General features: G+C 27.9%; 1 protein-coding gene across 1 annotated transcript in view; it reads left to right on the top strand.

The window, feature by feature from the left end:
- The window catches only part of dati (zinc finger protein datilografo), a 129,425-nt gene that overhangs the window by 7,668 nt on the left and 105,338 nt on the right, over positions 1-16,419 (top strand). The window contains exons 2-3 of the mRNA XM_085953613.1: positions 2,630-2,699; positions 5,009-5,074. Coding sequence (XP_085809739.1) covers positions 2,630-2,699; positions 5,009-5,074 — 136 coding nt within the window. The remainder of the gene's footprint in view (positions 1-2,629; positions 2,700-5,008; positions 5,075-16,419) is intronic.

Raw genomic sequence — 16,419 nt, 5'->3', positions numbered from 1 at the left:
ATCTAAATGCACCCCTAGAAATAAATTTGACGGTAGAAATACCTACACGTATTCTTTTTCTTCTTCTCTTCGACTGGCGGGCGACAGGGATTCTTGGAGGCGCTTCGTGGTATCCGGATATGGCCGAACACGTATTCTGCTAAGCAAAATGATCTGCAGCAAAATTAATCAGCTTCAGTTTCTCTTATATGTAAAGATTTGCCTGGATGATTTTCAATGTCTTCGGACAAAACATCGATCTCAGTAATCTCAATGTCCTATGAAAAGGGTCGCTTGATACATGAATTCACTGAAAAATTGGTTTTAATTAATATTTGTAATTGGAATTTGTATTTAGGGTAACAGAGTTAATATTATAAAAATGATATACATACTTATTTATCACTGGTTTAAGAAAAATCATTAACATTTTGGTATTATTTTGATAATATGCATAAACTAAAATCTTTCAGTTAATACAATTGACTTTTTAAAAATATAAATATGTTTAGATATTTCTTGGTACCTTCGTAATATATTACTTTTGCTCCACGTACTATTTAGGTGTAGTTTTAATTATTATAGTATCTTAACATATTTTAATATCAATACCTACAGGTTAAAATACTAACTTTTTAACTACATTAGAATAACATGATTTTTACAACTGTTATTTCAAAATTCAATTATTGTCTTAAATAATTATTGCATATTCTATTCAACTTTTCACCCCTTTAATTTAAATCTTACGAACAATGCAATTGGTTTGATACAATCTGTACAATATAAGGATATAATAACTTTCATCTATTCAATACTATAAAATTGCACGCGAAAAAAATCGGATATCCTATTTTTTGTACAATTTTGAAGCGATTGTTTTCAAAACAGGTTTTCAACAAGGCTACATTTGTCGCGGTGCGAAAGGGATTTTTTTTAAATTAATAACAGCTTTCAAATTTAAGTGCGGAACAGTTAGCTCTCGTGTAGTTAGTTATTTTTAAAAGGGATATTTTTTTTAATTTTTGAAAAAAGTAACACTTTCACACCATGTAAATATGAATTTTGATAAAAATAATATAATTAAATTGGGCTAATTGTACTACCCGATAAAATAATATATTATATACGCAGTCATTTTATTTGATACACTCTCAAAAAATAAATGTAGTAGGCATGTAAATATAACCCTAAATATTATATTTTTAATATACCCATTATTATAATTTGATGTACCTAATAGATTTAAATGCCAGCCAACTTTTAAATATGTCTTACAACGAACATCTGTTAAAAAAATTACGCGAGTATATTAAAATTATGTACCTATTTCACACGTGATCAATTATAAACTTAATTTATTTATTTATTTAAAAAAAAAGACACATTGAGCACATAACAAATTATTAATTCAAGACGTTCACAACATGACAATTAGAATAAATGTACAAGTAAATGAACTAGATAAAAAAACAAGATAGAAAAAAAAGCAAAAAATAATTTTATAGAAAAGATTGAAACTATGATTAAAAAATAAGCAGATCGATATTTTTTTTGAAATATGTAAGTTGCTTGTTGCTAATTAATCTTCAACTTACATGTCCCTACCCACCTACCTACCTAGTACTTACTACACACCAACTCACTGAATACCTAGTATGTGTCTCATTGTCTTATTATTAATATATGTCATTATTTTTTAGAAAAAAAATCATCAAATAAATAGTCGATTAAAAATATAATTATTCGATTAACGATAAGTACGTGGAAAACAAACCTGAAGAGGTTTAAATCTCTTTTTATTAGTAAACATAATATAATAATTTAAGAGCCTTTATTGTACATGTTTGACGATGCAGTACCCACATTGGCTTTGATAATATGAATACATATTATAATGATATGAATTGTCGCCTGATTTAGTAATAATGAATAAGTAAAATGAACCTATACTTTCCCTAGCAGATCCAAAACAAAATTTATTTATGTGATTACTTACATATAAAATTATATAATACATTAGTCTTAGATTTCATTTAGTCATTAGATTAGTGTATCTATTTATATGATGAAAAATAAAATATACTTGGATACCTATATACATAGGTACCTAGTTATATTATTTTTTCTAATATAACTAAGTACATCCTCGCGCCTTTGACGTAAGAAAGTTTATTAACTGGAGAGAGCATATTTTTTACTAGGTGAAATTAATATTGCTGGTATGTAGGTACCTATTATAATGAATCTTTTAAAAATAAATATTTTCCAGTTAAGTATTGGACTACAAAAGTACGTTTCGTGACCATTAAGATTTACTTAATTATGTTTAAATTTCAACGTTTCTGTAAGCGGTACAGAACTATTTTTTTCCCTATTTTTTTAAACACAGCTTCATTTTTTGTAAGTTTCTTGTATTAGTGTTATAGCATCGTACCTACCGATTAGTTTTTCAGTTAATACACAAATAACTGTTTTATTGTATTATAGATATTATACAAACATATAGACTGCTTATTTGACATACTCTTTTTCAGTTTTTTATATGATTTTCCATGGCAATATTAAAAAGATATACAAGACTTTTCCGCATCAAAACTAACAAAATTGCCTCTCTTTCTCTCTTACCACGCTGTCAATGGATTGGAACGGGACAACAGCAGCAGTCTCCATCCGCGGACTCCTCAATGAGCGAGAGGTCGCTTGTGCCATTTGCTTTGGTAAATTCAAAATTTAAAACTAATGTCATTTTCCGATGACTTGCTTCAAATGCATGTTTTGTTAAGCAATGGCATACCAAAACTAAATATTCGTATGATAAAGACACGTTTCGTCTGTTATTATTATTTAAGTATAACAGTGCACCGTTTGTAAATTTTGATTAGAACATGCACGACATAATAATACATAATATACAAAAAACACATTTTTAGTGTTGCCTGTTTCATATTATCAAGTATGCATTTTTTGACACCATTAAAATTATTATGATTTCCTTATAAATCTGTAGAATATAGAATTACTAATAACAGTAATGTAGGTATAATCATTTTCCTAAATAAATATGTAGATACTGTACCAGTAGCATGCGTTGACTTTTAAGATCGGGCAACTTATTCAATATAAATTCCATGCGATTGCGGGTGGACTCTTTTGTGTTTGAGTGGCATAATGTGCATATTTCGGTTTTTCCGTAATAAACTAACTGATCACAACAAAATGAAAATTAATATTTATAGTAGGTACCTAAATATTTTTTCTACTAGATACCTAATATATAAATGGTAATATATACTCATTTCTACCGTTTTTGGGAAAATATGTTTTTATGTCATATTATTTTACATTATGAAATAATGTAGGAGTTTATCGCAGCACATATAAATCGCACTACACTAATATTATGTAACTACTGCAAAGCAACCTATGCTATAATGATATAATGAATGTAAGAAGAGATTGATACAATTATTTTGATTTATACATTTACCGACTGGTTAATTGGTCGATTGCTATGTCGTTCTTCACATTCTTACGATATTCTTATCACATTCCAGTTTAGATATTATACATAAAACATAAATATGTACTTATAAGTAAGTATATGAATTCTTACAATCTTTTAAAAGTAAGTAAAAATTTTAATCTACCAAATAAATTCCATTTCCATCTTCAAAGACAAACTATCCCTATAATACATAAACCGATATCATATCAATGTGGAAAATTCAGTGATTCAAAAATGTTTATAACCTAAAAATGGTATGGTACCTATGTTTGTAAGTGAAAATATAATATTTCAATATTTTCCTTATTTTTTATTCGATTTTCTTTGTGGTGACTTCATGAATAACCAATAAGTGTACGTTTTTGTAAATAAATTATATATGTACTATAAACTTTTTAATTGTATAAAGTTTATATTAAAATATACTTTTCTCACTACTCAAAAAATTGTGATGCCATTTTGACCCTAAACTTCTGATAAGCATACGATTGAATCGGCATAAAAACTTTAATCACAGAATTTTTGTAAAATAAAAGAAAAACGCTGTACAAATAATTTGTTCGCGTGCAAGAAATAATCAGTTATTTACATCAAATTGTCTGTAATTTTGAACTGCACATATCTTTTTTAGTTAAACATCTCTTTTGTCACATTTGCATTTTAAATTGTTTATTGCTTTAGATTTTTGTGTAAGTGTGTTTGTAGGTGCATATTCCGCATGGCATTCAACATATTTCAATACATTAATTTTACCATGCTTTATATTAATATATATTTTGCAATTGTTTTTTTTTAAATCATTTATAATGCTTTTTATATTTATAGGTAAACGATAGCCTTTTATTTTAATGTTTGCATGATAAAATAAAATATAAGTCACACAAATGACTAGACTTAGATTAATATGTCGCTTGTATCATCAATAAATCCAGGGAGACGTCTATTTTTTGTTGTTGTATTTAATTGTCTGTTAAATAATTTTGGTTAATGTTGAGTATTTACCTACTAACAATTTTCACAAATTCAATAATTTTATTTTTGTTTATATTTTATATACCTATTAAAGTACTTTAAAATTATATTTAAAGTTAATTGAGATTAAAAACTAGATAACCAATCACTTTTATTTATATAATAATGATTGAGTTACGGATTTCAATCCTACTCCCTAGATAAAATTTTTCAAAAAGTATGTGGATTTAAACTAATAGGTATACGCAATATAAAGAATCTCATTAAAAAAATAGTTTTACTGACGTCTACGTTGTTTTTATTTTTATTTTTATTACACATCATTTACTTTACCAATATTTATTATTTATTTTATTAGGAATATTTTTCAGTCTTACCTATTAATAAAATTCTTGTCTAAATAGATCATTTACAATTATTATTATCGTTTTGTAAAATAATTAAATAAATTACTAACAAAAAATTGTGTCCCTTTTCCCTGCTGCCTTTTTTGCTCTGGATTATGGTGATTGGTGCTTTTGGTGATGGGCTCCTTTACTGGTGGTGCAGCAATCGCGATCCAACTCTTCGATCTCGGAGAGGACGCTCGAGGAATGCTGGTCCACTCTTCAACGAGTGAGTTGGAACCTGTTTCAATGTGTATTGTTATCTTCCAAACGGCAGATTCGGCGGAAAACAGATTCGATGACATCATATTTCAAAACTGTGCTAATATACCTATACAGCTAGCCATAAAATAATATTGTAGCCATTCTCAAACGAATTTATTGATTTCAACATAGATAGTAGTAATCAATATTTATTTTTTATACCTAAGCAGTTACCTACTCGTAGTTACTCAATTATCAATGTGACAGCGTTTGATTGTTTTCTACTTGAAAAATAAATTATAGTATATTAAATACAATTCTTATATGTTATTTCACTTATGTTCTCATCATATAATATATGATGATGTAAAATATCATACTATCTGCCTAAAATAAAACACGTAAGTTATTCAAAATAATTTCCAATTTCATTAAAATTTATTTTCGAAAAATACAGTTTGATTAGAGAAGAGGTTCGTCGGGTCTGTTTGCCGCTCGGGTATTAGTCGTTTATAAAAATTAACTACAAGGTGAGTTAATTCAGTATATTAATAGTTTTAAAATTAATTTTGCTCTTATGAAATTTAAAACCACTTCCTCTAATAATCAATTTTCCTGTTATATTGTCGGTACTGAATACAGGACAATTTTTATTACTTATCGTGGTATATCGACTTATCGACTATCGATAAAAGCAGCATAAATCCATTATCATAATATTTACTAACAACATAATATTAGGTTTATTAGGTATAAGTATATATATTTCATTATTTTTATTTGTACAGCAAAAATAACATTATAAGTTGTAAGATCCGTAGGTACATACCTACATAATATATTATATACCTACTAAAGTAAGTGTACAAATTAATCTGATAAAAAATACAAGATGCTTACGATCTGAAGAAATAAACCAAAAGTGACTTAACATGCTATTGTGATGTTAGACAATTAATTTCGAATTTAAATACTTACAATTAAGCTAGTGGAGGGTAATTAAAAAATACATTACATATATTTGATTAGAAATCATTGCTAAGGTTACAGCATACTTATTCGTAATTATTTAACAACACAATCCTGATAAAACTTAGGAAACTGAATTACATTTAAAAGTGTTTTGTAAACCTGTTATTTTTACATAGATAGGTTTTGTTTAATATTTATTTCACACAAAACAGAAAATATACCTAATTTATTATAAAATGCGTAATAATTTCGAAGCATATGATTGAATTAGATGTATAAAGAATTATTTTATTCGTGAAGATACCTTAATTTTATTTGACTTAATTTGTATTAAATCGTTGTTTCACTTATCTACATGGCATGTATAGATAGATACGTTGGTGAGTAGATACAACATTTAATGTAAAAAAAAAACTAACATATGCTCGGCGCAATTGTTTTTTCGGCTCAGTACTTTTTGATTCTTTTGTTTCTTTTGTTGCATTTTTTTACATTTATTCAAAGTACGTCCGAAAGAAACGCAGCCGCTCGTAAAAGCTCGCGGAATATAATATGGTCACGTCGATACAATTGTAGTGCGTTTTTTATTAGCTTTTATATTGTAATTTATAATTGATGAAATTTGTAATTTTTGATTGTTTCAATGTTTTAACGTTTTTCAGACAACGTTTCAACGTCTTTTAAAGTCAACTTTAATACATACGTAATAAAACTATTTTGTTCTCTTTTCTGAATACTAAATTCATTTATAATCATCGTCGCCACTACAACCGAACTGACATCCTGGTCTCTTCAAGGGAACACAGAATTAAAGGAAACTGAAATTCCTAACAGGCGTGGAGTAATAAGCAACCAATCTTGAGTGTAGAAGAATATGTGATACATTCGATAGATTCGTTCTGACGACTGCTCTCGGTTTATGCACTGACGCTCATTCATCATTGGTGCATTTGAAGATTGCATCATATATTAGCACACGTCTTTAATGTGTGGCTCATTTTCATAGGACACTCACACATTCAAAACACTGCGTCAAAATATAGTGTATTGGAGTATAGCCTATCTGAATTTTTTTACTCATTACTCATTCGCTGCTGACTAGATAGTGACTGTTTAATTACCAATATAAAATTCACGTTAATTACATCGATCGGCCGCCTGTGTGTCTTCAGCGTCCAAAGTATTAATCTGTTCTGTGGGCTCCTCCAATAAACATGCCTACTCCCTATATTTACGCTCTACGGCTAGCACTCTCCATCGCCTTAGTATTATGCACTCCAACTACTGCAGCAATCAAGGTCTTCCAACTAAATTCACTTGTGGTTTAACACAAATAAATAAGTTAATAATAATATGACTCTTGGTATGGAAGTCCATATTAAAAAATACTTATTTGGGTAAACTATGCGATAAATGATTATAAATATTTAAGTAATCCATACCAAAAATAATAAATTATGGATGCATAAAAATAAACGTCAATTTCTCCGATTGTAATACTGTGAATTTATCAACTCAATGCAAAAGAAGCTTTCGTAAAAAGCACCCGCTATACTAAAAAAAGTTTATAAAAAGACTAAAAAATATTGAAGAGTTAACCGTTTCATTATGCAGGCAGTGAAAAAAGGCCGCACGTTGCTTTATCGATGCAAAATGTACTCAATCAAGTGTAAAAAACGAAAATAACGCGAACGTATTGTTTTGAATTTAGACGCGTGCGCCATTCAATCCTTAAAAAAATCGTTTTAGTTTATTTTTTACAAAATAATTATATAACTATTGATAGATCGTATTTCGCATAAATTTGAAAAAAAAATTAATCAAAATGGTAATGTTAAATTATGTTTTACATATACATACATACATATTTTAATATATGTAAGACGCTAAGCATTCAGTTAGCTGATATAACTACGTTAAATTTATTTCAATTATTTATGCTAATAATCACGATACACCGTTTAATATTATCTATTGTACATTTTTTTAAACTACATATATATAAATTCTACAACTGATCAAATTGTTTACTTACGATAAATGATTAATTTTTGTCTTTAAGTACTAGTAGTTATAAACAACAAAAAATAACGTATTGTAAAAAACTTACAATTTTGCAATGCATTGCAAATTAATTGTTTATAATTTAGTACTTTATTTGATCATTTTAAATGTTAATTTAATATGCAATATATACGGAAGTAACTCAAATCTGTGCCAATTGTAGGTATGGTATGTACCATAGTGACTAAAGATCCTAAAAGGTAATATCCGTGTTCTAAAAATGATTACTATGGAATAGTAAAAACTCACATCATTTATATTATTATCCATGTCTAATTGTAACCAAAACAAATAGGTAGGTACCCATGTTATTTACTTACATAATTTTGTTTTTATAAATATTACGATTACATAATATGAACTTTTCATAATTAATAATGCAAATTTATCGGCGCAGTATTCATGAAGGTTGTAGATGGATACGTGTATTGTACATACTATTCCTGCGTAATAATACCCATACAAAATTTAAATTGAATGTACCTACTTATGTAAGTATTTATTTTAAAAAAAAAAGTAGATGGGTACATACCCACAAACGATCTACTAAAAAGTAATATTTTTGCATTCGGACATGGACTTCCGACGTTTACGTAAGGTGTGTGATGCCCGATGTAAAAAATACATACGAAGGTAACTACATAGGTATATTATATTGTACTAACTTACATAGGTTAGGCACCTACGTAATGCGTATGCAAAAACGATAATACCTGGGTAATACAACTTATTTTATTATACAGAGTAGGTAATTCCTTATATTATCAGCATAGATACTAAAAATCATAATATTATGTAGATTTGTTAAAAAATTACCATTTGTTAGGCAATATGTAAGTAGTATTATATTATATAGATATAATTATTACAAAAAACTTCATATAATATGTCGTCATCTGACTTGACAGTATAGTGACAATATATGACTGAGTATAGTGTTGCTCCAGAATCCAGAACTACCAAATACCTACACAAATATTAAAAATATCCGTTATTATTGATAGATGTCGCATATTATATAGGTTGGTATTTTAATAAATATTTATACTTCGATATCCACACCAGCTGATGGTTAGTGTTGTAAACATTAACACAGTTGGAAACTTAATGATTTAAATAGGTAACAAAAGCGAAATCTATATACCCACTCACCTACTCTAGTATTGGATTGACATAGGTATAATATGATCAATTTTTTATTTGCTAAATTCATCTCTTGACGTAGGTACCTATGTTAGGAGGGATTTCCACTGTAGTTATTATTTAATTATTATCAAGATACCTGTCTCGTTTTTCCCAAGAGTAACGTAGGACGTAAGTATGTACCTACTAAATACGATATAGTTGGATATGACATAATCTTAGTCTTTTTTATTTACAAACAAGGCATTCAATGGTCACCAACATAGTATAATAATATTATTTGTTTTTTTTAATTATTTGTTTAAGTGGTGGTAATGTACCCACTTATAGATCGGGTTCGAATACCGGGTTTGGTAAATTCACAAGTGGTTTTTTAATATGTGTTAGAATCCATAGCAAATTATTGGGTTGAGCAAATTTACATTCATCTCTTTTTGTTAGGAAAATACAACAAGCTGTAAGGAAACCTATTCATGAGGTATTCAAGATCGACAACAGATTGTATAACAAATGAAAAAAAAGCTCTTTGGCCAACCGTACATACAAAATGATCATACAATTCGCCGAATGTATAGTGAGTCTATCTACCTTATTGATTAAATAGTGTTTTAAAATTACAATAACAAAAAAGGTAATATTTAATAATATTTTACAAATAATTCGGAATTTTTCAAAGTCAACAATAAAATAGGAACTTTTTTTTATTTCATTTCAGATTCGAAGATATTTTCTTCACTTTTTTTCTTGCCTTTCTCGTTAATAAGAAAGAATCTTGTGGGCGGTTTTCAGTAGTTGTAAACATATAATATTCTTCTGCCATTTCTTATTATGATTTTCTTTGAAAATTTTTTATTCACTATTACCCACACCACACTTATAAGTATATTATACATATTTTTGTCAACATGGGTATTCTTTTATATAATACATTACTTATACTTTTTTATTATTAAAAACATTTATGTTTTGATATCGTAATACCTATGATGTTTTGCGATGTTGACTTTTTGCCAAGAAACACAACTATCTTGATATAAGCTTGTAAAAAAGAAAACAAACCTATAAAAAAACTATAATAAATTTTTCCACCCTGTGAATTTATAAATCAATTCACAAAAACAAGGTTTAATTAAACTATCACGCATATACCTACTGCTCATATTTTTTCATGTTGGGTAATAAAAAAATAGCTGCTAAAATACATAAGTAAACAGAAATTTGAAAATAATTTCAATTAAACTTTGCTCGAACTACATAAAATGCATATTCTGCAACCGTCCATTATCAATTATTATTATGCATTATAATGTTCGTACTATCACATAAAAGCTTAATATATTTTAAAAACATAAAAAAATGGTTTATAATCACTGATATCGCTGTAAAAAAATACATTTATATAAAACACCTTTAACAACGTTTTTATCTCTTTCTTTTACACGGCAACAATAAATCGTCGAGTAATATTCGCCATCCTTTTTGCACTCGTTTGTATAATTGGCGAAAAATGCGACAAAATACCTTGATTCCATTTGGCATGCCTTTGGAGCACTTCTGCTAAGAAATTTATTTTTTTAAAGAAACTTAAAAGTTCTCTCGTTTTCTTTTATTACAAATCTTTTTGTTTTTTGTCTCCTTCTTTTTTATTTTCTTTCGTATTTTCATTTGGCTGAGTTTTTAATGTTTAATTAAGATTCAGAAGATAAATTGCGATTTCACGATAAATAAAATCCCATTTTGATTATTTTTATTCAACCATAATATTATAAAAACACTACTTAGGTACGCGAAAAGAATAAATAGTAGGTATTTAACTCATTTAAAATAACTAATTTAACATTTTAAAAAAACTAATTAAAAATTAACTCAAGTGAAAAGAAAACTTTTGCATTAAGTTTAGTTTTCCAGTGGTTACTGTGAATTTTTATAATGGTTTGTTTAACTGCTAACAAAGAAATAACATTTAGGGGTTCACATATCTTATAGTCACAATATGTAGTTACAATGTATTGTGTATATTAAATTTTAGAGAACCGTTTTAGTCCATAGTGAAACGGGAGCTCGCTCAAGTTAGATATAAACAAAATAAAGATAATTTCTGGAGAGAGTACATACGTTTCCACAGCATTGGGAGAGGGAGAATAAAATTAATATATTTTATTGAATTTCCGCATCTTTTCTCGATTTCATGAAGTTATGTATCTATTCTAAAAAAACTCGTAACCGTTTTGATGTCGTGAATAGCGGCGGTCTTTCTTTGTCGAATTTATTACTTATTTAAATTATTATTAAATTACTATTATCTAGCATTACAAAGAAAATCGTTAGTTCTTTTGCAGTAAAGATCCTTGTAAGGGAAAATGTATATTTAGCAATGTATGAAAATAATATACGTAATAATATTTTTCGACGCCATACTTGATCCCATAAAATTTGAAATTTCAAAAATAAAATATATTTTGAAAAATAATAAAAGTATTTTCTGAACATTAATTATATTTCATACATCCAGCGACTTCTTCCGCCCAATTAATTTTTTGATATAGGGTCTCCTCGTAATGGTGCTGCATAAAAACTCCAAAAACTGCCAACCCTTTTAGCGCCGCGTCCCTAATAGGTGTAATTTTTTTCGCAAGAAGCTCCGAAGCCGGGAATAAGCAGTCGATTTTTTAACTAGCCCTTATTGCATTCAGGTTGTACCATATTTGCTGAATTTTATCTGACGTAAGATTACAAAATACGTTTTCATATTATTGTTACGTGATATACCTACATACTATTATTGCCACCAAATTTTCAAAATATCTTCCAGATATGTAAATCTAACTAAATACATGTCTAAAAATAGTAACTATGACTGAATACTATTCAATGTTTTTAATTCCTCAGTTCAGATGTTTATCTAGGTATATAAAGTGACAATACTATGATAAATACTTCATCAAGATTCACTGATCAAATCTTCTGTGTGTTGTGGCATTGTATTTTTAGCACAATTTTTGTTTTTAGGTAGGTATATTGTTGAAAAACTAACATCAAATAAATACGGTATAGGTACCTATATATCATAAATATAAAATCAATACCTATTTCACACTTATGCAAATCGACTAGGTACTTTTTATACCCTTCTACATTTAGAATAATGTTAAATAACTGTAAAAACCTGATAAAATATTAAAAATTAACTACAACATACCCTTTCGGTTACAACATTGTAACCTTACCCAATGTAGTAATTAATTCACTGGTATGTACGTATTTCATCGAATATGTATATTATTAATACTATCGACCGATGGTACTTGATGGAATTCGAATTTAAATTGTAATGGGTTAAACTCAAATAGAGTACACAACTTAAATTAATTAGAATATATATTTATATTATACTGTTTTAACAGTTTTTGTTTCTGCCTAATAATTGCCACTACAAATACGTATAAGTATAACATATTTAGTCCATTTTTGACCACATAAAACTCTTTTTCTATGTATGTAAGTATTGAAAAATTTGTATGTTCATCGATAATCAACCCTGAAATCTGTGATAATAATAACATAATTTATACAATATTCATGAACTGTGATAACTTTTCACCATTTTCCAACTTGTTCAAAAACATTATTATAGGCCGAATTATTAAAATGTTTCCCAATAATATTATGATTGACATAATATTTTTAAAAAAATTTTACCAATGTTAAAAAATCAAGTAAGAATATTTTTTGTTACAAGTTTTATTACTTTAAATTATTTAATTATATATTTTTTTAATATTGACCTAAAAAAGGAAATTATCGATAGTTAATAGAGCATATATTTCAAAACCAAATTATAACAACTTATAATATATATCGCTACTCATAAGATATGGTGTGCGTTTAAAAAAAATCAATAATATTATAAATTCAGGTACTAATACTTCCCTGCTTTTATAGGCTGTAGACAGTCACTTAAGGTTCTTATTTTTCATGTTTTTTGTAAATTTTTGCCCCTTTTTAAAAAGGACATTTAGCAGAATGGGATAAAGTAGGGAAGACCGTTCCCGGGTAACTTCTGTTTTATGCAGATTTCATTTTTTAAATTGGCGGTTTTAGAAAAACTCATCATAATAAAGAAAATGTCACTCCATTTTTATCAAAGGATATAAGAGTTCACACAATACTTATTTACTTTTGGTTTTTGTATAGTAAAATATATAAATAATCTAATTGTACTCAAGTAATCAATGAAGTATGTACAAAATACCTATTTAGTAGGCAGCTTATACATTTTGTTGACACTACTTATCATAATCATCACTTACATTAGCTCACAATCGAGTATACGAAATCCAAGTTTGATATTATTATTGAAAGTATGTAGAACTAGGTATATCAAGAAGTTACTTTGTCAACTATATTTATAACATTAATATGTAAATAATATATAAAATATTCAGTTTTCGCCAACCTTTTCTTTTTAATTAAGTTAAAATTGTAAACTTAAATATTTTAATATTATTTCCGTTATATTTTTACTACATTAACAGAACAGCCGCAAATTACCTTTATTATGAACCAAATAAAAATGTTCAAGAATATACTATATTAGAAAATAGTAACAACAAAAAATCCAACGAACGGTTCACACTGCAGACCCGCCCTGTTCACACGAACAAAATGTTTATAACACGAGGACGGCCGAATTTCGGGAGCCGCTAAATATCAGTTTTTTTTTTCATTTTGTGCATTAAAAATTGGTGACCGCCACCCTTTACAGAGATATTCTACTGAACAAAAATTGAAATAAAAAGTTAGATGTAGATACCTATATCGACTAAAATTATATGCAGCATTCTCCATACCAACCATTGTGCTCATATTAGTTTGCAGTAAGGTATGCTTTACAATGCATTACATGATACTTTGATTGCATGTATATTTAATTAATTGTAGTACTGTTCTGGGGAAATATTTAAAAAGTTTGATCTTTTGAATCTTTCGTTGTTGAAAATTTTCACATAAGTTTTTCAATGGAGATGGATTGGGGAGGGCTTTTAGATTTTTGACATTAGCGGATGAGTACGTTTTCTCTAGTTCATAATTTGAGTTATCCTATGTAGGCGGGTTTATGAATAAGTTCTATCAGAATATGTAGTAAAATTGGAAACTGATGTTATCCTTTAAAACACACGAATATGTAAACCAATTCAAAAAAAATTTACGACAAGATGAGATGTGGGTGTAGTTGCTCGGTTCCCTCCGCAGTGATAATATTTTAAAATTTCAAATATTTAAACGGTTTTGCGACGAAAGAATAATAATTGGGAGAAAAGCAGAGCAGAGTGAGTAATGGCAGCAATTTTTTTCTGCGAAATGTCACCCCACTGTTGGTACTTACTTCTTAAAACTCTCAGACGTAAAATTAAGCAGCAATAGGGTAGATGTAATAAAAAAACCTTTATTTATTAAATATACTTACATACTACATACATACTGAGATGGCACCGTGAAAAAAATACTACAATCCATTATACCTATTTGTAGTTCTGCATTCACATTTTCCATACGGTATTTTTTGGTGTGAATGGACAGAGAAAATGATATTGGTATCTTTATTTGGTGATATTATTTTAGTCAATTAAATTATTAAATAAAAGTTATATTTCCTAGTTAAGCAGGTAATTTTTAGTATCAGTATTAAGAATAACTTTAATATTTCAGACAATCGTGATAAATTAATAATATGTATATATTATGTACGACAAGTGTAGGTTTACTAATAGGTACTTTGCAATTAAATGTCACTTAAATATATTATTATTTTCTTCTTTATACAAAAAGTCACATGAGTTACCGTTAAGTAGTGATTAAGTGCTTTTTCCTGATGTAATAAGTAGGTACGAGATCATGTCCCGTGTTTGGAGAAATCACAAATGTTATTTTTCAAATATCTGTTTGATTCAGAGTATGGATCTCCGATCTAGTGAGTTTAACGATTGAATAGCAGCCATTTCTCATTTGAAACTACATATGTATTTCAATGTAATATTTGCCCTGTTGTTGCACATAATAATATGCTCTAACTATTACCAAAAACTGTAATAATTGTATTTATCTACTTATTCGTACTTTTTTTTTTAAATAAACATGCATATATGATCTCGTAGGGTTTATCATTAACCTAACAGAAAAATGTACGAAAAAGTAAACTAGAAGGTATGTGTTTTTTAGGTAACTTTTTAAGTTATGACTTGTCAAATTGTACTTAATCAATAGTTTTATAAATTAGTATACATTGATTCATCTAGTGTATTTACAATTCAACCTTTTACTTTTTCCATCCTTCTAGGAGTGACATTATAGTTTTATTTTAAAGGGAAAAGCAATTTAAGTTTGTCCGACCTTCGGTTGGGCCGATCAATTTTGCAACTCGGTGTACACGAGGATAAACAGTGAGAGGGACTCTTCACATCTAGGTTCAATTGAAGTAATAATTGCAATAGTAAACAGATTATATACTCTATATTATCAAGTCACTCACAACCAGTGTTTGTTAGTTTTTTAGTTCGCTATAAGCAGCACTTTCAAGTACATAAGATTCTCTTTCGTTATGTCTTAAAAAATGTAGAATTAACATTTTATAGCGTATAAAAATATTTAAAGTATCCATCATATTATTTTTTTTTAATAAATCACCAGTCGAGCAGTGTTCTCTCACTAATGAAAATTGTCATTTGAAACATCCTCTCTCACGAAAAGTAAAAGATAAAAACGTTTGTTAGTATAGCCAACCTTCCCCTTTCAGTATAAATCGTTCCTTGGAAAAGATATGATTTTTCAAGACTTTTATTTCATTTTTATAAGAAATGAGGGTGGACACGGCCGCGCTTTCAAAAAGTCTCAACTCAAACACAAATGCAAAGAATTTTGACACTTATACGTATATTACGAAGAGTGTATTTTTGTTAGATTTTTTTGGTAGCGTAAGGACATTTGTTGAAAACTCTTTCCGAATTTTAAATAGGGGAAAGTAGGAAATTTCTCGTGCCGTTTAAAAAGTTATTACGTGCAATTTAAAATGTAAGATATTGTGAAGTTTTTACTCACGTTAATGTATAAATGTTTTTAAGAAAAGGATTCGCAGATGTCTCGCTCTTTTAAAAGCTATCCTTATTTTCCGATGGGTATTAATTATTTATATTA

The sequence above is a fragment of the Rhyacophila brunnea genome, unplaced genomic scaffold (assembly GCF_057557595.1).
Source record: "Rhyacophila brunnea isolate RB1 unplaced genomic scaffold, BYU_Rbru_1.0 scaffold_4, whole genome shotgun sequence".
NCBI lineage: Eukaryota > Metazoa > Arthropoda > Insecta > Trichoptera > Rhyacophilidae > Rhyacophila > Rhyacophila brunnea.
Note: the sequence above shows the minus strand (reverse complement) of the source record. Positions and strands in the feature narration are given on the sequence as shown.